Source organism: Opisthocomus hoazin, chromosome 3, assembly GCF_030867145.1.
Source record: "Opisthocomus hoazin isolate bOpiHoa1 chromosome 3, bOpiHoa1.hap1, whole genome shotgun sequence".
Lineage (NCBI taxonomy): Eukaryota > Metazoa > Chordata > Aves > Opisthocomiformes > Opisthocomidae > Opisthocomus > Opisthocomus hoazin.
The window spans coordinates 86,351,847-86,377,020 of record NC_134416.1 but is presented as its reverse complement, the minus strand read 5'-3'; the positions used below and the strand labels follow the sequence as shown (position 1 = coordinate 86,377,020).

General features: G+C 42.3%; 1 protein-coding gene across 20 annotated transcripts; it reads right to left on the bottom strand.

Moving 5' to 3' along the window:
- Window positions 1-25,174, bottom strand: TBC1D7 (TBC1 domain family member 7). 20 transcript variants are annotated; one of them, XR_012763505.1, is made up of 11 exons: window positions 25,111-25,157; window positions 23,031-23,205; window positions 22,460-22,583; window positions 21,721-21,801; window positions 17,899-18,086; window positions 15,410-15,547; window positions 13,514-13,659; window positions 5,776-5,905; window positions 4,545-4,933; window positions 1,890-1,955; window positions 1-1,657 (listed from the first exon to the last, which is right to left on the bottom strand). XR_012763505.1 is itself a non-coding variant. In XM_075416915.1 (9 exons), exons 3-9 carry the CDS (start codon window positions 22,569-22,571, stop codon window positions 4,847-4,849), a joined length of 882 nt encoding a protein of 293 aa, XP_075273030.1. In that variant the 5' UTR covers window positions 22,572-22,583; window positions 23,031-23,235; window positions 25,111-25,174; the 3' UTR covers window positions 1-4,846. The 20 variants fall into 20 exon arrangements, 9 of the variants coding, with proteins under 9 accessions (XP_075273030.1, XP_075273029.1, XP_075273027.1 ...); XR_012763509.1 differs by having other exon boundaries at window positions 1-1,524; XR_012763499.1 differs by having other exon boundaries at window positions 1-1,078; window positions 1,200-4,933.

Below are 25,174 nucleotides of genomic sequence, written 5' to 3'. Positions count from 1 at the left end.
TAGTTGTCACGCACTTCTTTTATTAGGATAATTGGACCGGGGGGGGGGGCTGGGAGCCCTTGAGGGCCGGCAAAGGACCCAGCGGATGGGCCAGTCCTGCTGTGGCCATCCCCTGAGACACCCTCCAGGGTCACTGACGCCGTGTTGGCCTCTCTGTGGCTGGAGAGCCCTCAGACCTGCCGGTCCTCCTCTTTGGGGGTTGCCGTGGCCACCCAGGGGAGTGGTTCCTGCCCCGGCCAGGAGCGGAGGGCCCGGGCACAGCCTCCCCCGGCTCCTCCTGGGGCTCCACGGGCTCCGCGGGGATGGCAGCAGGAGCCAAGCGGTGGCTGCCAGGACTCCCAGCAAGGGCAGTGGATGAGATGCCCAGGAGCTCATCCACACTGGATCTGGCAGAGCTGCCACAGAGGGCTGAGCCGGGGCTGGGAGACCCTCCTCAGGAGGCAGCAAGGCCAGGGGCACCAGGGTTTTAGAGGAAGACCCCCAGCATCCAGACCGGCAGCTCTGTGTCCATCCCGTGGATGGCCGTGACAGTGTCCTCCCCCACGGCTGCCTGTAAGAGCCCGTTGCCAAAGGTCTCCCCCATCTCCTGGATAGACCCAGGACTGCAGGGTCTGGAGGAGCATTGGGTGGGCCTGGAAAGCATTCAGCCAGCTGGGGGGCTGGAGGTTGTTCACAGGATGCCCGGACACCTCTTCAGCAGCCCACCATTGGGGTGATCCACAGTCCTGGTGGTCATCATCATCTGGGTCACTGGGAGCGCCTGGCCGACAACGCCTGATGATGGCACGGAGGGTGTGGGGATGTGCTCCTGGTAGTCATCATCCACCCGCACCGAGTGCAAGATGGAGTGCATGCCCCTCTTGCAGAGGGGGCACTAGGGCTTGTTCTCAGCCCACCGCAGGATGCAAGCATAGCAGAAGCAGTGGAGGCATGGCATGGCAAAGCTGGCCTCCTCCCAGCTGCCCAGGCAGACGGGACAGCAGTCCTCCAGCTCCCTGGCCATGCTCTCCACTGGCTGCGGTCGGCTGGGGATGTCAAGCCGCTCCCTCTTGCCGGCGCTGCAGCAGCCAGTGTTGCGCTAGAAAAGGAAGAGGGGCCACAGTCACTGGCCAGGGCGGGGAGGGGTGGAAGAAGTGCTCAGGTCCCTCAAGGAGGAAACCCTGCCAGCCGCCCAGGGTGAGGTTTCCCCCCCAGCTCACCTCTGCTGCTGCAAGCGTGGCTCCTGGGTGCCCCAGCTGCCTGAAGCTGGCAGGGCCAGGGATAATCCTTCAATGGCTCTGGGCTCAGGCACAGAGAGCTGCAAGGAACAGCTCGCCAAGGATGGCACCAGCACCAAGGCCTCGCTCAACACTCCAAACCTCACAAACTGCTGGACTGGAGTCCAGGCAGAAGCCGGCTGGGTGGGGCTGGGCGCCCCGTTCTAAGCAGCAAGGGAAGCCTGGTCACCATCTGTCTCTTGGGGACATCACGATCCATCACTAGGTGACATCAAAGTCCATCACTTGCAGACATCTCAGTCCATCCCTTGGTGACAACAGAAGCCATTGATCGGGACACGGTGACATCAGAACCCATCGCTTTGTTCTCCTGTCCACCTGGGTTTTGGAAACTTTGCTAAAACCTCCAGGCCCTTTGTGCGTGTCACTGAATTTCTGTCCTGTCTGGGCAGAAGTTGTGGGTGATGTCAGGAGCACCCGGCGTTAGCCCAGCCCTTCTCAGCAGGTGAATAGTAACAGTTCAGGCAATACTGGTTTTGAAAAATCCCATTCTTTTCCTCCAGAAAATATTGATACCCCGGTCCTGTCCATCCACGCACATCCACATACTTCCCCCCACCCCCAAGTTTTTCTAACCGTTCAATTTGCAAGCCAGAAAGCGCGCTTCCTCACCGTGCTTTCCTTCACGTTGGAAAATTCAGTCTTGCTAGTTCAGTGGGACACTCCTAGAAGGCTGACCTGCATACAGAGATCTTGATACGTTAACCTGACTGTTTCGCAGAATTACCTTGAAAAAATTCTGTTTTCTCACCTGCCTAATGCTAACAAAGTAGTTCCAGATTGCAAAACAATGAGCAGAGGTGTAAAGGAATCGAATCGAGTAGCTCCAATTGGCAGGGACTGAGCACTCCAGGGCTGACCAAAAGTTCAAGGATACAACGAAGGGCATTGTCCAAATGCCTCTTTCTAGGGCACTGACAGGCATGGGACATTGACCACCTCTCTAGGTGGTAAAGAAATGCTTCCTAAAGACCAGTCTAAACCTCTCCTGATGCCTCTTCGACACATTCCCACACATCTTGTTGCTGGATCCCAGCAGGGAGAAGAGATCAGCACCTCCCTCTCCATGTCCCCTCCTCAGGAAGCTGTAGGGAGCAATGAGGTCGCCTCTTAGCCTCTTTTCCTCCAAGCTAGACAAACACAGTGTCCTCTCAGCCACCTGGCATCTTTCTGTTGAGCATGTGCCAAAGATGGGTCCTTTCCAAGCAGAGAAGAAATGCCAGGACCAAGGCCGGATCTGGAAGAGTGGGAAGGAAGCCTGTGCTCGAGAGCAGCAGCATAGTCCCCTTTCCCTGGCTGCTTTCCAGCTGGGCAGCCCGCCGCATGCGGACCACAAGATGGGGACCAGGGTGGTAAAGCCCCTCCCACTCTAAGGGAAGATCAGGTTCGTGACCACCTGAGGAACCTGAACAGGCATAAGTCTATCGGACCTTACGAGATGAATCCCAGAGTGCTGAAGGAACTGGCTGATGTAGTTGCCAAGCCAGTCTCCATCATATTTGAAAAGTCATGGCAGCCAGGTGAAGTCCCTGGTGACTGGAAGAAGGGAAACATCGTGCCCATTTTTCAAAAGGGTAGAAAGGAGGACCCTGGGAACTACCGATCCATCAGCCTCATCTCTGTGCCTGGGAAGATCATGGAACAGATCCTCCTAGAAGCTGTGCTCAGGCACATGGAGGCCAGGGAGGTGATTTGAGACAGCCAGCATGGCTTCACCAAGGGCGAGTCCTGCCTGACCAATCTAGTGGCTTTCTATGATGAAGTGACTGCATCAGTGAGCAAGAGAAAAGCAATGGGTGTCATCTATCTAGACTTCTGTAAAGCCTTTGACACGGTCCCCCACAACATCCTTCTCTCTAAATTGGGGAGATATGGATTTGATGGGTGGGCCATTCGGTGGCTAAGGAATTGTTTGGAAGGTCGCAGCCAGAGGGTAGTGGTAACGGCTTGATGTCCAAATGGACACCAGTGACAAGTGGTGTCCCTCAAAGGTCCGTACTGGGACCGGTCTTGTTTAATATTTTCATCAATGACATCAACAGCAAAATCGAGCACACCTTCAGCAAGTTTGCAGAGGACACCAAGCTGAGTGGTGCAGCAGACACACCACAAGAACAGGGACCTGGACAAGCTCAAGAAGTGGGCCTGTGTGAACCTCATGAGGTTCAACAAGGACAAATGCAAGGTCCTGTACCTGAGTCGGGGCAAACCCCGCTATCAAGACAGGCTGGGGGATGAAGGGATTGAGAGCAGCCCTGCGAAGAAGGACTGGGGAGTCCTGATGGATGAAAAGCTGGACATGAGCCACCAATGTGCGCTCGCAGCCCAGAAGGCCAACCGTATCTTGGGCTGCATCAAAAGCAGCGTTGCCAGCAAGTCGAGGGAGGTGATTCTGCCCCTCTACTCTGCTCTGCTGAGACTTCACCAGGAGTCCTGCATCCAGCTCTGGAGCCCTCAGCACAGGAAGGACATGGAGCTACTGGAGCGGGTCCAGAGGAGGGCCACAAAGATGATCCGAGGGCTGGAGCACCTGTCCTGTGAGGACAGGCTGAGAGAGTTGGGGCTGTTCAGCCTGGAGAAGAGAAGGCTGTGGGAAGACCTTATAGCAGCCTTCCAGTACTTAAAGGGGGCCTATAGGAAAGATGGGGACAATCTTTTTAGCAAGGCCTGTTGTGACAGGAAAAAGAGTAATGGTTTAAACTAAAGGACGGGAGATTTGACTGGATATAAGAAAAAGATTTTTCCAGTGAGGCTGGTGAAACACTGGAACGGGTTGCCCAGTGAGGCAGTGGAGGCCCCATCCCTGGGAACATTCAAGGCCAGGTTGGACGGGGCTCTGAGCAACCTGACTGAGTTGAAGATGTCCCTGCCAATGGCAAAGGGGTTGGACTAGATGACCTCTGCAGGTCCCTTCCAACCCAAACCATTCTCTCATTCTATGAAGTACAAAGGAGAAGGTACAGCCATAGAGAGCTGGCCAACAGACAAAAGAAAGTATTTTAAGACACTTCAGAAAACCATGTCATCCCTGGTCATTGTGATGTCCTCTACCTCAAACTTGTGAAGCCTCTTCCAGAACATTTACCTGAAAATTTACAGTATGAATAGGGTACATTTACATATCTAGCAAAGGCAGGCTTGTTCACCAAAGAGTTCCACAGACTAACATTTAGTAAATTCACCCTAAAAACACCTCCAAATAGTAACTACTATCAAGTATAAGCTGGCATACAAAAACATTTTAAAATTACAAGTAAGTCTATTTACCTTGCTTCAAGCGTTAGATTTACTTCCCCAAAAGCCAGAGAGCACAGTGTGCAATCAGAATACTGTAGCTGGCTGGCCAAGGAACACTCTGGACATGATCACACCGCCGCTAGGTATCTTGGTTCCATCTGTATTTACTGAAAAATATTTACATATTGATCACTATACTATTAGCTGCTTTAATAGCATCTTTACATAGAAGAGGAAATGAAGAACATCACATCAGGATGGGGGAAGAGTGGTAAAATGTCTTTGCAAAGGTCTTTTTTTCCCCCCCAAGCTGCCATAAGCGAAGAAAGTTCTCAGACTGAGTGTGCTGGAGTCCCACAGTGTGTGCGCCACAGATCAACAGCTTTGCTGACAATAGCATCAGTGTTATCTTGAGGAATCTACAAAAGATCAGGGCAAAATGCCTTGTCAGAGTACTTTATTTGAACTGGTTTGTTTCAAATAAAGATTTTGAATTTCCACTTCAGATTTTATCTCTTCATAAAAAAAGAAAACAAAACTAGAATCCCATCTCCCTGCCCTACCAACCCAATATCCCTCAGTCACGTGCATCCCTACATGCACCATGTTACCTCCAGGTCTTAGACAAAAAGGTTTTCTTTACAAAACAGTACCATGACCACCCAGGCATGTCACGCTTCATGCATCCCTAACCTGACATCAGGCAGAACTCATACTGGCCATCCATGACCACAGACCCATCTAATCTAACTAACCTAGGTTACACTGGGATCATACAGCCCTGCTGTGACGCTCGTTTCTATTCACAGAAAGAAATTTCAGGTTCAGGCTCATGATCCTATCCTTACATCAACAGAAGACATACCTTGAGTCTATAGATTCACACTCAGGCAACAAACAAAAAAGGTGCCAGAAACCAACCCTGTAAGGAGCTTCCAGAAAAATTAACCTAACCTCATCTGCACTTACTGTCACAGAAAAAAAACCTTCAGTATCACAAGGAATATTGTCAAATATGTACAAACATGGGCAACATTCCCTAAAGCCTAAAAATCATTTCCTTCTATGAAAGGCTTACCTCCTGATAGAAAAAAACTATTATTCTCATCCCTGAGCATTCTCTCTCCACCTTCACTACGCTATTCTCAGGAAGTAACGTGACAGTATCTTATGGTATGTTTGCAACCGGCAGATGTCTTTAAGGCTGAAACACACTTTTATAAACCACAAAAGGTAATGCAAAGCACAACATAGTACTTACATTTTCCAAAAACTGTGTGATCTTTTCTGCAGTATTCAGTGCTAGTATCTTCATTTTAAAGGTTAATAATATCTCCACAGCAACAAAAACGAGAATCTTGCAGGAACCACTAATAACTTTGTCCCAAACTCTACCAAAAAATGAAAAGAAATCACATTATTGTAGTGCCTATCTTCTTATTTCTCTGCTAGAACAGCCTTTGTACAATCACCTTTTTTCAGATTATTTTTCTGAATAATTCAGGTCAGGGTAAAAGACATTTTATCAACTCCTAAATCTGTACAGAGCAGAGTGATGGCAAGCAGTAATGTATTGATACGGTGTGTCTTGTTGAGAAATGGGACTGTGTACAAGCCCAAACACGAAAAGCAATTCTTGTTTCAACAGTCTCAACCGTGACAACTATTCTGCAGTGTATGGTAAAGGTGAGAATTTTTCCTAGTGCAAAAAAGGAAACAAACTTTATTAGCATGGCTAATAAAGACACTCTTCAAACAATTAAGTAGCTGAAAATTCAAAAGCGTGTAATATTGAACTACTACATCTCAAGGAGCTATTGAATATTCCAGGTCATTGCTGTATGAGATATAAATATGATACATCAGCAGGATATAATTTTAAATCAGACACAAGGAACAACTACTAAGTCTTTCAATCCATCCCACCGTGCAGAGACTCTCTCAGAATCACCTAAGCACTCCTACCACCTGTATGAAACTGTACCTGGACCTCACAGTTTTAACAAAACCCGAAGGGCAGGCCTCCAAAGTCTGCAAGTACTTCAGCAACAGAACTTCAATGAATAGTAAAACGGATCCACACTACCAAAACAGCCTGCAACAATCTGAAACCACCCTTCAGCCAGCAGCTCTATCTCAGGCCCAACTCAACAGACTTGGGATGAAAGATTATCCAAAATCAGTGTGAAACCATCTGTCAGATGGCAGCTTTTACGGGCTTGCATTATTTTTAGTTCTTGAATTTTAAGAGCTGTGTCAGGAAGACTTTCTGAGGATTACTGTTCTTCCTCCTTCTGGGTACTTGTTAAAAGTGTTTCTCCCTCCAATGAAAAACATGGGGGACAAAGACCACATGGCATCCTCCATAATCTCTGAATACAGTAACATTAACCATCTTCTGCAGCCCACTCAAGCTTGGATCTATGGGTATGCTTCTTCCAAAGATAACTCAGTTCTTCTATGACCTTCTCTCTCAGAAGAGCTTGCCCTTTGGCCTGGAGTGCCAGGAGAACACAACGCAGGCATAACATGAACTTCGACAGCTGAATTGAAGAGTCGGTATCACACCTTTAAACAAGTAGGACCTAAGAAGTCAGAGTTCAACAAAGAGCCATGAAGATGGTTAAGGGACTGGAACATGAGGAAAGGTTGAGAGAGCTGGGGCTGTTCGGCCTGGAGAAGAGAAGGCTCAGGGGAGATCTGTTAATGTCTATAAATACCTGCAGGGAGGGTGCAAAGAAGATGGAGCCAGGTTCTCCTCAGCAGTGCCCAGTGACAGGACCAGAGGCAACGGGCACAAATGGAACACAGGAGGTCTCCTCTGAACATCAGGGCACACTTCTTCACCATGTGAGTGACTAAGCACTGGCACAGGCTGCCCAGAGAGGTGGTAGAGTTTCCCTCCTTGGGAGACATCCAAAGGCCGTCTGGACAGCCCTAGGGGACCCTGCTTGAGCAGGGGGGTTGGTGGGACCAGATGACCTCCAGAGCTCCCTGCCAGCCTCAACCCTTCCGTGATTCTTTGTGAAAAGCTTCTGTAACTCCTAACATGGAACGGCTGCTGCTGCTACACAGTGCTTATTTTTCGCGCTGTGACTCAGGTGAGTTGTCAGTTACTTAACCTTCTATTCAAATAACTTTTTTGACACTATTTTCACAATCTCTCCATTCATCAAACAAAATTAGACTAGAATTTATCTTATAGTGAAGAAATCAGGAAAAGAATATGTAAAATCCTCAGGACTATTCTTACAAAAGAAGGAAACAAACAAAAATCCCATATGGACAGATTGGAAAAAAATGCATTGCCAATTTCTTTCCCTTTTGCAATTCAGTTTTAATTCCCTGTCTTGCTATGATTAAAAAATCAATATAATTCCCATACGGGCAGGAACAATAAATAATCAAAAATGAAAATCTCACTGCTTCCCTTGCGGTTCGAACATTCCAGGACAAGTGATCGCTGTAAATACTGCACTGACGCTGAAGTCAGGTCTAGAAGCTTTAAGCAAGGCTACGAGAAGAGAGAGACCACATTCCTGTCCCACACTGTACAGGTCATCCCTGTTCACTTCCAATACATTTTCCTTCACAAAAGTGCCTGTTTAGAACCCAAGCACAACCCCCCATGTGTTTCAGGGGCAGCAGAACTGTAATTCTGAATGACAACACAGAGAGTAGCAGACCTCAAAAACAGGAAAGAATTTTTAAAGTTCATCTTAAAGCTCATGTTAATTCAAATACAAGCTTGCTAATCCAAATATAAAATACCCAGCCTTCTTTCTCTATTTTGCATCCAAGTCTCCTGACTTCAGCCTCCATAATTACGTTACGGTAGGTTACATTTCATGCTCAGAAAACACTCTAAGGTTTTCCTGCATTATTTAGTCTGATTCCATAACAAATGTTTTAACAATGGCAAAACAGATGCAGTATCTAAATCACCAGTGTCTAACAAATTTTGGAAGAGGATGCATAGTAAAGTGGATGAGATGTCAGCATTAACCAGCTGCGTCTGCTGCAGTATTTTTCCCCTTAACATTGCCAGCTATTGTCACTCTCAATGCAACTCCACCAGCGACAGCACCAGGGGAATGACTGCATGACACTGTGATAAACAGACCAGCGGTCAGCACCTTGCCTGTACCAGCAGAGCCAGGAATAGCAACATAAACTGTGTCAAAAAGTGTTTACTTAGAATGGAAAAAACCCACAGCAGTTTCAAGGAAACGCGTATTTTGATGATTTGATTCAAATCTAGCAGCCTTCATAAACTTTATCTCCCTAATAACATACGTATTCTACTTTCACTTTTCTGTGATTACCATCCTCTGTGAAATACAACAGTATTCAATTAACCACACGAGCACTCTTGCAGGTATTTCTTGAACAGTGAAACAGTAGTAAAAAACACAAAGGAAATATAAAAAGAAACAGGAAGCAAGGATTATGCCAACGCAGCCATTCACTCTTCATTCATCTTTTCCTGTACGCACAATACGACTTACTCTGTGCATGTGTGTGAAGGTATGGCATTCTCAAGGCAGTTGCTGAGGTTCCTCAACTGCTACAGTGCAGTATTATACAAAAAGCATCACAGCATTGCTGCTTTCTCTTTTTCTGAAATATTATCATTAATTTTGCAGCTTTTCCCCCCAGGCTGCAGGGTAAGCACACTCGACCTTATTCCCTGGTTCCAGTCCTCCAGGCCAGAGATGTTTAAAGAGAACCAAAGCTTGCTCCTCTGCCTGCATTTCTGGGTGTCCTTCCAACAGTAACTGGGCATGGCGGGACAGGATGAGGCACCCACAAGCCTCATCCTGACCTTATGCCATGATCTGGTGCCCAGTCGTCTCCAGAGCTGGGAAGCAGCTCAATTATCTAGACAAAGGCAAACTGACTTAAGTTTCTCTTTAGTAGTAGCCTACACGCACATTCTTATGCCCTCCCATTCCATAGTAAATTTAAGGCGTTTTTCATATTTCTGTTGTGTCCACTAACAAATTACTGACATTTTTCCCACTAGGTGTAATTTATGCAGGACATGGAGATCACATATGTAAAACTACAGAAGCCATATGTTAATACAGGTGGCAGTACCAGTTTGAAAGGCAGTCATAAGATTTGAGAACTACCAAATACTTTGCCACAAACAAGTTACCAGAGGCCAATAACCTAACACCACCCCATCAGCTTACTGAAGCCCTGCTAATACCAAGCCTTCAGTGCAGAATACAAACAACATTAGTCAGGGGCATGATACGTGACTGGCAACACTGGGCCATAAAAAATTTCTGGCTTATTCACAATTGTATCTGCAAAGCTGCACTACTGCTGTTGTAGCTGGATCATCTCCAGTGACAGTGCTGGAATAAACTGGCAGCCAAAGTGCCTGTAGAGCTGAAGTGGCAACGGGGACACCAAGCTTCAACAGCAGGGCTCTCCGGCTGAGGGCCCACACAGCACTGCTTGAAAGCTCTCCACACGCGGGGCTTGCTGAGCAGATGACCAGGTCTGCCGTTGCAGAAATCGAGCAAATAGGGCAATGGTGAGTATAAAAACAAAGGTGTGATGCAGTTCTCTCCCTGTTTCAGAGACTTTCAGTAAGCCTTTCTGTCCCTCTCGAGCCTCTGCTACAGCCTGGTTCACGTTCCAAGCAGCACCCTGTCCATATTCAGGTGCGATACAGAGCCCTGAGGACACAGTGCCTTCGAAACAGTCAGTCTGCTCCTCTTTTTACCAGTGTTGGCACCTTTAAGAGGTTTGTTCAGAAGTTTGTCGCATAGTATGTCCATTCTATTTGGGCAAGCAATGACACTGCATAAGCTCAAAGGAAAAGCTTCTACAAGAAACCTGTCTTTACACATTTTCCAAGCCCATTTAAATTAAACTGATGCATAAATTTTACCTATGGTATAACTAGAAGTGTGCTATAAAACAGTCTTTATACTGAGCAGCAACGCAGGTCAGGAGTAAAGCTGGTATTATGCAACTACATCTCACCACTACTGCATAAAATTTCTGCACAGCATATACAAATCTTGTGAACGTTAAAGAAAAAAAGTAAACCATTAGATTTAGATTTAGCTGCCTGGAAGAGAAGACTACAATTTATAGAAAACAAGAAACCTCTCTAAGAAATACAGTACTAAATCATAAGTTAAATTAAATCATAAAAGACTGAGCTCAGATCATCTTTCACTTGACAAAAAGTAAGTACAACTCACAGGAGAATCGGAGAATTCTTGGCAGTTCCAACACTGCCATTTGGAAACATTTCAGATAAGCATTCGGGCTTCTAGATTCTAATCCAAACTGAATCTCCAAGCATTAATTAAGTTCATCTGTCACACGCTACCCATGAAGTATGTTATTTCCTTAGAAAATGAGGCCATTATGATTACAACTGAATAATTCAGAAACCTAAACTAGCAAGAAAAAGCCAATATTTTGACCTTTTCCATGAAAAAACAAAAAAGTATTTTAAAAATTTCGGGTCGTTAAAATATTCTGTTTCAGTAAGGGAAAACAGTATATGATATTGCTAAACAGTACACTAACTAGATAAAATATCTCATATAAATGAACTGATTTAAAATGCTAAAAGTTCGAAACTAAAGAGTCTAAGATAAAATATGAAATCAAAATTCTTGTTTTAGATTTTTTTTTACACTATGAAGATGACGCAGCTCCATAAAATATTCCAATTTTCAACAGAAATTTAAAAAAACCCCAAATCTTCCAATAGCAAAACTGCTCTGATGCAAATTCCTCTTTCAGTTCTAGTGCTCAGCCATAAGACGTAGTAGCAAAATTAAATCACATAAGCTGTAAATAAAAATACCTCCTAGAAGACATGCGAAGAGGTTCCTAATGCAGTGGTGCACAAAGGCTACTTCAGATCACAGCAGCCTACAGAAAAAAAGGGCTCAAGAGACCGGCAAGTCCCAGGTAGAGCAGTCACTTCTACTGACAGTAGTTTAAGGCATTAAGTTTCATATACAGAAAGCACACTGAAACAAGGTCAATCATTATGTGCTGAAAGTAATTTACAAATGTAAATATGAAATAGAGATGCAGGCAAACCACGTGGGTTCAATCGCTTCTAGGGATGAAACAAACTTCTTATACACGCTTATATAATTTCTGTAGCCATAAAAGTAGTAATCACACACAACCACTACACAAAGATCACTATTTTGCAGCCTTATAGCTCCGTGATGTGGAGAACTTGCCATGTAACAATTACCATGCTGCACACAGCATAACACCTAAAGGTCTACCCTGAGATCCTTCAGTTTTAGTTCAAAAAATTGTTTTCTCTCAGACATATTCTTTGCCAACAGTAAAACATACAGAACCTCAAAGACCACGATACAACAGGACTAGAGAGCGTGATTTCTAATGTTCTAGCTTGTTCCAGAAAAAACCCTTATTTTCGTAAGGGCAAATAAAACATATTTTAAAACAGCTGTTTCCCACTTACCTTCACGAAATGTGAAGTTTCAGATAAACAAGCAAGATTGCATTCATTATTCAGATTATGATCACCTTTATCACTGTAAAGCATTTTACACAGAGCAATTTGCAAAGCACTCTGTTTCCATGCTAGGTACCAATTCCAGCCACGGATGTCCCGGAGGTGCTGGGTAAAACTTCCCTTGAACCTTGTTACTTCTCAAAATTTTCAGGCAGCTGAAAACGAAACCATCGTTTTCTTTGTGCCACTTCCTGCTATTAGCAACTCTCGTTAATGCAGAAAGGATATGTTTCTCTACATCTAGCTGGAATTTTCTGCTCTCCAAGAGTTCTCAGAGGTAGCAGAACTAGAGAAATCATACAAGCTTCATTTCAAAGGCCCTTCAGTGAAGAGCCACGCACAAGAATTTTGCCCTTTTAAAAGCTGGACTACCTATTTCTAACCGTAGAATCTCGGTATAATGCACTATTTCATTAACGTTGTAATACTCAACCTGCCCTAGTACCTTTTAAACTAAACATTCTGTCATGGTTTAACCCCAGCGAGCAACTAAGCACCACACAGCCACTCACTCACTTCCCCCTCAGTGGGACAGGGAAAGAATCGGAAGGGTAAAAGCAAGAAAGAAACTAATAAGTCAAGATAAAAACAGTCTAGTAATTAAAAAGAAATAATAATAATTTTTTTAAATTGTCAGGAAAAGAGGGCAAAAAAACAAGGAGAGAGGAAAATAAAAACCAAGAAAGACAAGTGATGCAAATGAAAACAGTTGCTCACCACCAATCAACCAATGCCCAGTCAGCCCCCAGACAGCGGCCCCCCACCAGCCTCCACCCCAGCTTTTATTGCTGAGCATGATGTCGTATGGTATGGGACATCCCTTTGGTCAGCTGGGGTCAGCTGGCCCAGCTGTGTCCCCTCCCAGCTCCTCATGCACCCCCAGCCTGCTCACTGGTGGGGCAGCCTGAGGAGCAGAAAGGGCCTGGACTCTGTGTGAGTGCTGCTCAGCAGTAACGAAAACATCCCTGTGTTATCAACACTATTTTCAGCACAAATGCAAAACACAGCCCCACACAAGCTACTGCAAAGAAATTTAAAACTCTATCCCAGCCGAAACCAGTACACATTTCACCAAATCTTTTTTATCTAATGATAATGCAGTACCATGATCACTCCCTAAGCAAGGATTTTGGTTAAAAACCCTAAAAACTGACTATTATTCAGCTATCTATCGCTAAGAGGGAATTCTGAGTTTTAAATCCCAGGAGGCATTAAGTGTCTAACAGAATCAGCTGCTATATTTAACTCCATCCATTTTTAATTTTAATGCGAGAAATTATCACACGGAGATTATCTTGCATCAGTAACAAGTGGAATCAAATCCAATTTTATCATTTCCAAGTCAGCAATAAAGTTAACTCCATAATCTTAAAGCAAGGAAAGTTCTTTGCCTGGTAGTGATGACAAAAAGCTAAAGCTACTATGTAATTACAAACAGAAAGAAAAAAAGAGAACTTGCCTCTGTAAACTGGACTCCGGTAAACAGCCTGCAAAACACTTTTTAAACCAAAGATCATAAGGGAGTTTGCTCATTGCAGCACATGCTTTCAGATGTGTCAGGAGTCTGCTATCCTCAATGTTCAAATACTGCTCCAGAATTTTTGGCTGAGAAATGAATCGGAAAATTTTAGGTAACTACAGAGGGTACTCTGATGTGAGTTAACACACACTGTAAGGCAAGAAGTGTCTTAAAAAAAAAAAATTAGCAGAAAATAACGTTAAAATAATGAACTTGCATTATTTTAACTAAAACCATGATGTTCCAAAACACAAGTGTTGCTGATTTTTGCAATTAGCTAATTAAGTGCTTTACTAAACAACCAACCCCAGGTTCCTTAAATTGCTGACCACTAGCAGAACTTCCAAACTATGCAGTATTCCCTAATGCAAGGAGCTATTTGAGAGCTTAAGGCAATGCAGAGATTAAACCTGCACTAATTACTGCAACCTTCACAAGTACAACTGAGTTTCATTCACCTCAAATCTAATCGCCTTAGCACACATCAAAAAAATTACACACAATGCAGCAAAACCCAGAAAAATCAATCCTGAGAGTAAATCCCTGTGCAATACATTAAAAGATGGACATTGATTTCTTGTTTAAAAATCAAAAGTATTTAGAAAGGCTGACAGAACAGCATAAAGTAGAGCTTAAAAATGTGGATAATTCGTGTTTTGTTTAAATTCTAATGCAACCCAATTTACATTTTCATAAAGTCAGGAGTGCCTTTATGGTTTCTGCCATAATTAGGCAAATGTCTAATGACTTCAGCTGTCAAACAAAAAAAAGCCACTTCCTCTGTCTATTTTCTGACATTGTCTTGGTACGATGTTCATATTAAAACAAAGACTTAGGGAGGGAGACGCTTGGCACTCCCTATGTAGTGAGAGCACATACTTTCTTTAAAAATCCTCCTCTGTCCTTCAAAAGGAATTACAGAAATTGGTATAATTTTATGTATCACTTCCAGCATAAACCTGGGAGGTAGGTTTAAAAAGGATTTCTTAGTTCCAACAGAATAACAATGGACATGCATAATTTTCGGCAACAAACCTTCACTCAGCGATTGCTAGGGCACAGGTACTCAGATACTTTCAACTCTGTGGGTATTGTTAACTAAAATGTTTCTTATCTGTTCAGACTATTTGAAGAATTACAAAAGGTTTTGTACAATAAAGCAAATTTTTATAAGTATGCATTCTCTTTACAATCAAATTTTACATTTATGAACCAGCACGACAGAAATTCAAAATTAATATTCTATGAGAGCATTTAAATGCTCAGTGCCTCAAGAACTCTGTTCCACTTTTTATTATAACTTAATTTGCAACATACTGTTTTTCTGAAGAATATAGTACCCTGCTCCATTTATAAAGCAAAACAATTATGTCTGTCATCCAATGGGCAGCATATGGATGTCAGAGATGCAGCCTAAAAAGTAGCAGACAATCATTGAGATGTCCTTAACTCTGTGACATCTTCAATTGTTTAAAATAAAGAAAATTCTTCAGTGACCAATTTGTGAGAAATATAATTCAACCAGATACTACGTAAGCTTTAGCTAAGCTAAAAAAAATAAGATGTAATTGAAAACTAGTGTAGCAAACAAAAACAATTTCTAATGTTATGTTAGACAGCATTGTAGGACAGCACAATCACAACACAAGAATCACTCCTCCCATTTTCTCAGAACAGTTGGTGGAACAGAATCCAAGGATGTCACCTCTGATGCTCCAGTTGTCTCCATACATTGTGACTCTCAAAGTTCTCATCCTTTCCATGACTTCCTCCTCTCTCCTTCAGAGCTCTCCTCACAAAAAAAAAAGAAGAAAAACCAAACTATTTTTTCCTTACCAGTTGTTGTAATGAATCTTTGTGCTTGCTGTTCAGCTGATTCACAAAGCAACTGACAAGCCAATAGCATTCTATAGGATCCTCCACCATTTCCTCCATTGCTTTAGCAATAGCAAGAAACACTTCATCTTCAGGTTCCTGGTAAACAAAGCCAAAAATTTAACTAACTACATAGAAGTATTGGACCATCTCTTTAAATTATGCTTATACTCCTTTTTCCTGCTATTTGGGAAAACAAACTGGAATCAACACACATAAAGAGCTGCTCTGACATTCATAAATAAAACACTGGGCAGCAGCTGCATGATGGTGACAGATACCTATTAAAGCAGAACAAATAAGGCTCGTCTTGCTTTTAAAACCAAAACGTACAACAGGAGTCTGGAATAACTCTAATTAAAAGTTCTTAAATATTCTCAAATGAGATAATACTACATCCTAACACGGCAGCCATATTCCTATTGCTGTGCTCCAAATTTTTATACTGCATAGCAGCACAATTTTTCATCCTATTTCTTGCTAAGGGCCAAACAGGCCCCTCAAACACCTTTGCCATGGATGTTAGTTACTGAAAAAATAATGTAGCCATGAGCTGTATGCCTACCTTGAATATACACAAAATCATTTGGTTTGAGATAAGCATCTTCCTATACACAAATATCTTTTCCAGGTGAGGAGTATCTTCTTCCCCACAATACCAGAAGCACGTGATGGGCACGCCATCTTGTTTTCCCCAGAGGATATACTTTCCTAACAGAAGTATCAGCATGCCTAAACCACAATTAATGGTATGAATGCAGACAGGGCAGATGGAGGCGAGCTATCTCTAAACCAACAAGATCTCACGCCAACAGCTAGCTCAGGAAGTCTCTAAACAGGGAAGATGCACAAGGAGAGGCTCTGTATTTGCACTGTTTCTCACAGCATTCCTTACGCCGCAGTAGCGACCACATCAGGAGGCTGGGTAACAAGCCAGATGTGTAGCCACAGTCTGATCTACTGTAACCCTCAGTAGCAGTAAGCTATCTTATCACAGACTTTTGCACAGATTACAACTCATACAAAACACGTGGACTGTCTAATTATTACTGGGATATGCCTCAGCTACATAGACTGCTGCAATACACATATATCCTACTTAAACCCTCTGCTTTCAGATGCACAAAACATATTTAGCAGACTTCTGTGATTTGTAACTCGAACATTTCAAAATATTTAGACCAATCCAACATCACCTTTATACTCCGTCTGCCTCCACAATAAAACATCCGCATTACTACCAGCAGTAACCTCTTGTAAGCATAAGGGGACAGTGACTGCACTGAAAACAGGCTGGCATAAAAAAAGAACAGATGCTTTCTGCATCAAAACAAACACAAGTTGCAGCACTAGTAACTGTGGGTTTGTTAAAACACCATCTCTATTAAGCCCCATCATAGTACTGACAGTGGCTAGTACTCTATGATGCACTGACAAAACACTTGCTTAGAAAGTGACTCTGGTCTAGAAGGCATGAATCTTCAACCCACTGCGTCACATGCCAAGATCAAGGAAATCTCTCTGCAGGAAACTTGCAGGGTAGGATGGCCACGTTCCTAGGCAATGATAACAGCACAAAACCACCCTCCCTCCTCCAACAAGAGAAAGCTGTATACAGTCCTCTAGTTCAAAATCTTACTGGATTTTCCATGTTAACTTTATGTTTAACTTTTTTTTTTATTTTTAAATTTTTAATTTGTTATGTTAAATTTTGTTACTACAGATGAAAAATAACCAAGTAAGCTGGGCTAGAGTGAACATGGATAAATTAACATTAAATACAGGATAAAATCCACTTCATGAAGTCCCATGGCTCCTTTCATCACCTCCTGTCTCACAGAGGCTTATACATAACACCCACACACTGTTTTCATCACCACACTATAAACTTCTCATCAGAACATAGACTTGTTAACCCACATGTGAGTACACTGTAAACCACAGAGTACATGCATTACCTGACAGAAGCCGGCAACAGTTCAGACTAACAGAAAAAGGAGGTCAACACATTAAAAGTCCAGATTTAAAAACAAATAATTTAAAAATACAATGTAATTTGCAATAGATCATTGCTTGTACTGGCTCTGAATTATCCTCGTTCCAGGACATTTAAGGAGCTAAGAGCTCCAATAAGATTACATCATTTTGATTTCAGTGCTATAAAGAAATTGAAGTGTGCTAGAGTACAAAAGGCTTGAAGCCTAGCAGGCAAAATACACAAAAGAGATTTTAAGGCATAAAATCTTACATAAGTACTTAGGGGAAGAAAAAGAGAAAAGCACTGACTAAAATCCATTATTTTATACTAGTACTTCTCTGTTTTCCATTCACCTTACTTTGTCTATCTAGGTGCATTTGTGGGGCTACTTGCCGCTCTGTTTCTCACAGGTTTATAGTTCAAAGTTAAATAAAAAAACTGTATTTAAAAGACTATTAAAATGACAACTGACCAATGGAAAAGCCAAGTTTCGAGGCAATTTTCCTGATTCCAGTTGATGTATGCGGAGGAAAACGTCTACCTGTGGGGTAGAATCATTGATAAAACGAATTACACGAAGCGCATGGTGTATATCCCAGTACTGCTCCTTCCGGTACTTCATCACCAAAGCATGAGATTCATGGTGAGGAGGAATAATTCCTTGGGGGAAGAAAAAAAAAAAAGAAATCAGAAGAAAAAGATAAGCCACTGTAAAGAGAAAAAACAGAGCACTCAAACTCCCTTTTCAAGAGCTCTGCCTGAATTTAATTCCTGCTACAACTCCAGCCTACAGAAATGTAGGACTCAGCACTGCAGTTTGTTTATAAATTTGATCAAAGAATACAGAGAGAAAACTCTAAAAAACTGGAAGCCAATGGACCAACAAAACACTTTAGTATTAGATTTATAAAAGCAAATTTAGTATGTTAACTGAGCATAGGCAAAAATCTACCCTTAGACTATCGTTTCTTAAGTTCTACATGGTTTTCAGCAAATGAACGCTAACTCTTTTGTATATCATGTGGGTGTGCTGATAAGAGATGTCATTGTTGGGATAGATGAAAAATAATTTGTTTACTCTCTCCAACAATCTTTCTTTATCTTTCAGTTATGAATCTTGTTACTTATTTATACCTACATGTAGTTTTTAATACAGTACAAGTTGCATATTTGTGCCCAGCTTCCATTTATTTTGAAAATAATGTGGATGCAGAATGATATTTATATACATTAGCTGTTCACGTTCTCAAATTCTACACTTTCCTGAGATGACCAGAGAATATATATACATGCAATGAACTAATTCAAAGGTACTGTACATTCCATTATTATTTGTTTACTGTTAGATCTCTCCCAGACAATTCTTGATTCACTATGTCATACAGATTAATCCTCTCTAAAACAACATTCAGAAGTAAATCAATCACAGAAGTTCAGTTACAGATTAAAACTTAAAAATACCACCCAAACACTTTGCAAGTTAACGTTTTTAACTTTCTTAGCACAACGTAAGTATTTTTTTCTGGTTTCCTAGGAGGAAAAATAAAAAAGCGGAAAAAAAAACAGAGACACAAAGAAAATTAAACTATTTAAAATCTCCAGAAATTATGCTTGACATTTCATGCAATCTTTCCCCTCGCTCAAGACTCAATCTTGCCATGCACTGATGTTCACAAAACTGTCACAGGCTAAGAACAGAACTAAGATCTTACATACGCCAAAGGAGAAAAAAAAAAAAAGACCACCAAACAAACAACTTCCATTTCACTACTGGAGCAGAATTTTTCACATTGTAGAAACACATGAGAACAAAGTACTCCACAAAAATCAGTTCTCCAGCAGACTACTTGCTGCTTTTATCTCTCATTGAAGAAAAGAATATTCCCGCCAAGTGTTAAACCATGAAACGGCTGAGGTTTAGTAACACGCGCAACAGACAGAAAATTTTCTTTTATTTTCCAACTGCACATCTGTCTGCATTCCAAAAGCTAGGACAGAGCATGACATTTTTCACTTTATGCAGCAACAGAGCCAACATCATGACTTTGTATGTACATACTGCCAACTGCTTTCCTCAAATACAGCAGACAGAAATGAAGCTTAAACGACACAAGGATGTCTAGAAACCACCACGAGTCACACTTGAACAGGAAGTTAACAGAGACACCGCTGAAACACCATGTAACCTGGGACAGCATCAAACCTTGGTATGTGTCTGTGGTAATTTTGCTGACAGGATAGAATCCCTCTTATTAAACTATTCACTTTATTTAGGGGAGATGTAACACCTCCCACCAGAAATGGACTGTTGTTCCAATCATTTAGAGAGAGGTATTTTGCACTGCCATTCTGAATACCGGCTCTTCTAATGAGTGTTAGTACTGAGATGCAGCAGAAAAGAAGTCCTTATACCTCTGTTTACCCAAGGAGTAAACAGAATGACAGAATGTGTACACGAAATAAATCATTCTGGGTTTAAAATACAAAATCCTTAAAAAAAAAAATTCAGTGTAATTTTCCATATGGTTAATTCAGAAGGGGTTTTGTGTTATCGTATGATTCACAAATCATCCTGCCTAAAACAGTCAGACATACACCACTGGCTCTACAGTGAGCTACAAATTTCCCAAGAGACTGTATTTTGCTATTACAATCTTGGCTGAAGGGTCTTCTAAGTCACTTGTCCAAATCTCCTACACTGTATTTCCCACTACTAATATTTTAAGGGATGCTGACTACTTCACTAGGGCCCAGGATCTTTTTCATCCTAAATTTAGTACTCTTGGCAAATGCTTTTATCAAGTAGGATTACTGTGTTAGTTCAATGATCAATACCAAGAACTTGAAGTTTTGTAATTAGACCTTGCCTCTTCCACGCACTGTTCATTTACTACGTCTCCCAAAAAAGGCTTACAAATCCAAATAATCAAGAATATGAAGCCACACTTTTTAAATCATAGAAAATTGGAAGGAAAATGAGAAGAAAGAAAAATTTTAAAAGATTGTTTAAAACTCAGATAAAACCTTTTAATACATTATTTCAAACTCCAAATACTGTAGTGGAACATGAAGACCATGAAAGGAAACAGAAGACATTTACTTGAAAATTGCTGATGATGGCATGGCCTAAGACAGATAAACATCCTAAAACAGAGAATTTTTTTTTTTTTTTTTAATACTCAGTCTGAAGTAGGAGTCGCCAATCTTCCTGTCTCTGAACCACATGCCAAAATCTTCATGCAAGAGAGATTTATGGGATCTGTAGCCCATATTCTGGAGAGCCAAAGGACAAAGTAGTAGGATAGTTCACAGACAGCGAAAGACAGCAGCTTCCAAGCCAACCTTCAGACTGATGCTGCTGGTCTCTCTCTGATGAAACAACACTTCAGCTATCAGCACCCTTTCTGCCAGCACAGCCTTGGTAATACAAGACTCAGTACGGGAGCCACACTCAAGTTTTTCATGAGTGGCACAATACTCCACCACCAACAGTATGGTAAATCACTTTTCTCTTCCAGAGATTCAGTCAGATTATGTACCTGGCGGTGTTTCTTTGCACACAGCAACCCTAAGGCAAACTCTCCAGATACCTTGAAAGGGTCAGACCTCCTGGTCCCTCCACAACCCCTCCTGTCTCCAAGTAACACAACTTCACGTCTAGTAAACCCAACACACTTAACCAGTTACTGCAAAGTCATTAGTACTCTTGAATTAGCCATCTGACCAATGCACTTCAAGGCAAACAGAATTTATTTATGTTTTTCTGTGGTTTCCAGGAACACCATAATTTGTCTCTGGCCTAACTTCTTCAATGGTAAATACCACTTAAAGCCAGAAGAAACCAAGATTTTATAAAACACAAAGCTTCTCTTTAGAATAAATACCAATTCCATACCTTGCCCAGTTTATTTAAGCTTAATAACAGCTATACTTCATTGTCTGCTATTTTAGCAACATAACTGAGTATCTTATCAGGTATCAATGACTTATTATAATCCACCTTTCAAATTCATTTTGTAAATTTACTTCGGATAGTGTTACACAGCTACATATAGAAATACATTCTTCAAGGTGCACTTCAGCAAAAGTTATCAAAAACTGTGCATGGAATATTGTTTTATAATTGCCATTGTGCATCCTAGGTGGAAACAAAATAGCCTAAACATGTATCAGTAGACAAAGTAGTACAGAATAATCCATGTCATTAACTCTCTAAAGAAAAAAAGAAAAAAAAAAAAATACATTTTCCTACATACTCATTTCTACAGAGGATCACAGATGTCATGTTTCATACCTAAAAGCACCTTCCACACCAGTATACGATACATGGATGGGAGAGGAAATCTTTGACTAAATGTGCAAAGCTTCTCAATATCTGTAGAGAAATAAAGAGGAAAACAAAAATACGGTAAATTTCATTATAATTATCAATAGTTTTGAGTCTCTGATCTACCTAAATATGACAAATACTTTTCACCAATTGAGAAGAGAACGTGCCCCAGAAACTGTATGTTGGTTTGATTTACAATAAAACTGTAGCTACCCTAGGTTTCACCAGAAAGAAACTGTACTATTTTTATACACATTTTGTAACTTGTGTTGCTACATCAAAACAATTAAGGGCTTTGTTAAAGGGACTACATTTATCTTTCTGCTCTGTTAGAGATGTGGCACTCCTCAGGGACCAACAGCAGTAACAAAATCTTCACTGTTTTGAGGTTAGATAGAATTAACAGCATGAGACAATACATTTTCAGATTAAAACTGTTTTCATTAAAAAACTTTTAGTTTCTTGGGCACAGAGAACAAGAGAAGAAAGAAAAGAAAAAAGCAAGCAGACAAATCTAATAGTTTTTAAAAATCAGATTTTAAAATCTTTGAAACTCAAAGAACTGCTTGTAATAACTGACAGATCAGCGGTAAAAGATGCAAAACTTAAATGAGTACTAAGCAAAGCAGGTAAACATTTTCTATTATTCCCTCCCCAGCCCCAAATCACCAAAGTAACAGATGAGACAGTGAAATCAACTTGCCCAACCGGTCATCTTTCAATAGAATTTCCAGTGACTTCTTTTCTTCAACTCCACGAAATCCCACTTTTTCATAATACACTGAGCGAAAGTTTCTCTGAGAGTCATCAGCCATGATTGATTCCTTCTGGAGAAACAGCAATTCCCCTTAAGACTCCCAAGAATACATTCCTTTTGTGTTAAGGTCAAGTACTTTTGCACATTGATAAAAGCTGACTGCCTATGTCTCTCTAGTATTAATAAACCCTACAGAATATTAAAATCTTCCAAGATTGTTTTCATCATATGCTAACATAGTCAATGATAAAAATAACTGGATCTAAACAAGGTCTAAAGATATCCAATTTCCAAACAAGGTACAGGGATATATATTTTTTTTACTCCTGTAGTAAATTACACTACTTCTCAAAAAGCTGAAAAAAAAAATGGAGATATACATAGTCTTTTATGTGATATCGCATATTTCAAAACCAATATAAAAAATACAAATAAGAGTCTGACAAAATTTTGGCTACAGAAACCCTAATCAAGTGCAACTGTTACTCAGATAAGTAAAATCAGGTTTCATACTCACCGGACAAGGTAACCAGCAGCAACGGCAAGCCAATGTTGGCCTCAGTAGCACAGGGGTGACAGGCAAGAGCAAGGCTAGGTAGGTAGGTTTGTTCTAAAGTTGCAGATTTGAATTAAACATTCACATTGTTATCAGGTGCTGTAACAGCCACAGGCTTGAGCTTGTCATTCCAGCACTAAAAAGAAACAAATGTCTCATCCCTATACTGGAAACAATGGTAAATTGCAGTGAGTACTCTGTGGTTCATAACAAACATAACTGACATTTCAATTCAGTTCAACCTGCTAAACACCAATTCTCTCTCCCTTTGCACGCTTGCAAGTATAAGAAAGTTTGGTTTTGTAACTCAAAGGACTAAAAACAATCTTAACTTTTAAGCCCAGCGACAGCAGCAAAATTTGGAGAAAAATCGTTTGTTTACAGTGACAAGCAAAACTATGCATTGAACAGCTTTTCCAGTTAAATTCTTCTTTTCCTTGCTGAACCAAAGCACACAGCAGGAGCAGAGCATTTGCAGATATAAACAAAGGCCACAACTTTGCAAAGAACGCAGAGGAAGAACTGCTTCACACTGAGGGTGATGGAGCACTGGAACAGGCTGCCCAGGGAGGCTGTGGAGTCTCCTTCTCTGGAGATATTCAAGACCCACCTGGACAAGGTCCTGTGGAGCCTGCTGTAGGTGACCCTGCTTCGGCAGGGGGGTTGGATAAGATGATCCACAGAGGTACCTGCCAACCCCTACCATCCTGTGGTTCTGTGAAATTTAAATTTGTACATCCACTACGCCTATTTGCATTTCAAATTAAGTCCATTTTTAGCAATTTGTAGAATCAGGGCCAAGATCAGCCAGAAATATATAATGCAGCAAAGGATTGCATTAAATTAACGCTTTCTGAGCTCGGTCAACTACTATCTCAAACCCAGAGGAAAAATATTTATACTACTTGCAATATATATAAAAATATCTGTATAAAAATATTTATATGTATTTATATGTATAAAAATATTTATACTACTTGGAGCTGTGTGCTTACAAAAATGACAGTGAAATTCACATAGTTTGCATTTGAGGTTCCAGTCACCTGTCTTTACTACTTACACTGCAGCCGTGTCTAAAAGCAGATTTCTGACGCTACTGACATTCAACTACATTTAAAACACTTGAAATTTTTTTTCAATCTGAATTTAGTATGTGCTATTTAGAAAAAATTTAGCCCATACCACTTGAGGAAAGCTGACAGTACAGCCACAGAACAGAAACAATAAAGATCATTTGAAAAAGAACAGCGTGATCTGTAAGAAAGGAATGCTATTTTAATAACTTTAAACTATCGCTATAGCAGCAGGACATTTGATTTACTCCGGACAAAAGGAGGAATGCTGTTTCCTCCCTCACTCCAAATTTAGGACATGTATGTTCACGTTAGGCAACCCAACCAATGCTGCACTCGTTACAGGTACCACCGATAAACTGGAAAAAGGAAGGGGGAAAGTCAATCCCTAGCCAGCTCACTGAGCGTTCCGTATGAAAGCCCGCAGTTAACTCACCCTGTCTTCAGAGACTAACGCCTCTTCCACCCTAACAGCACTTTTCACAACACTACTGCATTCCCCCCCCCCGCCCCCGGTGACTCCGAGAGGAGCAGTGCAGCACAGCCGCTCGGTCAAGGGCAGAGCTGCGGCCCGCACCCCGCGCCCAGGCCCTGCCCCCCCCACACCGAGCCGAGCTCCGGGCGCAGCCGCCGCCGGCCCACTGACCCCCCCTGCCACCCCCGCCACCGATCCGGGCTGCAATGCTTCGTCCCCGTTACATTCCGAGGGAAAACAGGGGTGCGTTGGGGCAGCGGGTCCCCACCGGAGCCCCCGCGGGGAGCGGCGGGACTGGCTGGGGGGGGGGCGTGTCACCCGCCACCTCGGGGCAGGGCAGAGCCGCGCCGGGAGCTGAGGCGACCGGGAGGCCCTGGGGAAGGGCAGGGGCTCGGGGAAGGGGTGAGAGTGGGCCCGGTGACAGACAAACACACAGACAGCCCCCCCCCCCCCCCCAAGAACCGGCACCCCACCGCCGCCCCCCAGCACCTACGGCAGCCGGGCGCGGCCCCAGGGCTCGGGCGCATGCGCAGGCCTCGCCCCGCCCCGCCCCGGCG

Excerpts from the sequence above, each read along its gene's own strand:
- TBC1D7 (XM_075416915.1), bottom strand. The coding sequence starts at position 22,571 with ATGGCTGATGACTCTCAGAGAAACTTTCGCTCAGTGTATTATGAAAAA. Across the intron at positions 21,802-22,459 it reads ATTGAAAGATGACCGGTTGG|ATATTGAGAAGCTTTGCACA; the intron begins GCAAGTTGATTT and ends ATTTCTCTACAG. Across the intron at positions 5,906-13,513 it reads CCGGAGTCCAGTTTACAGAG|AGTTTGGGACAAAGTTATTA; the intron begins GCAAGTTCTCTT and ends ATTTTTTGGTAG.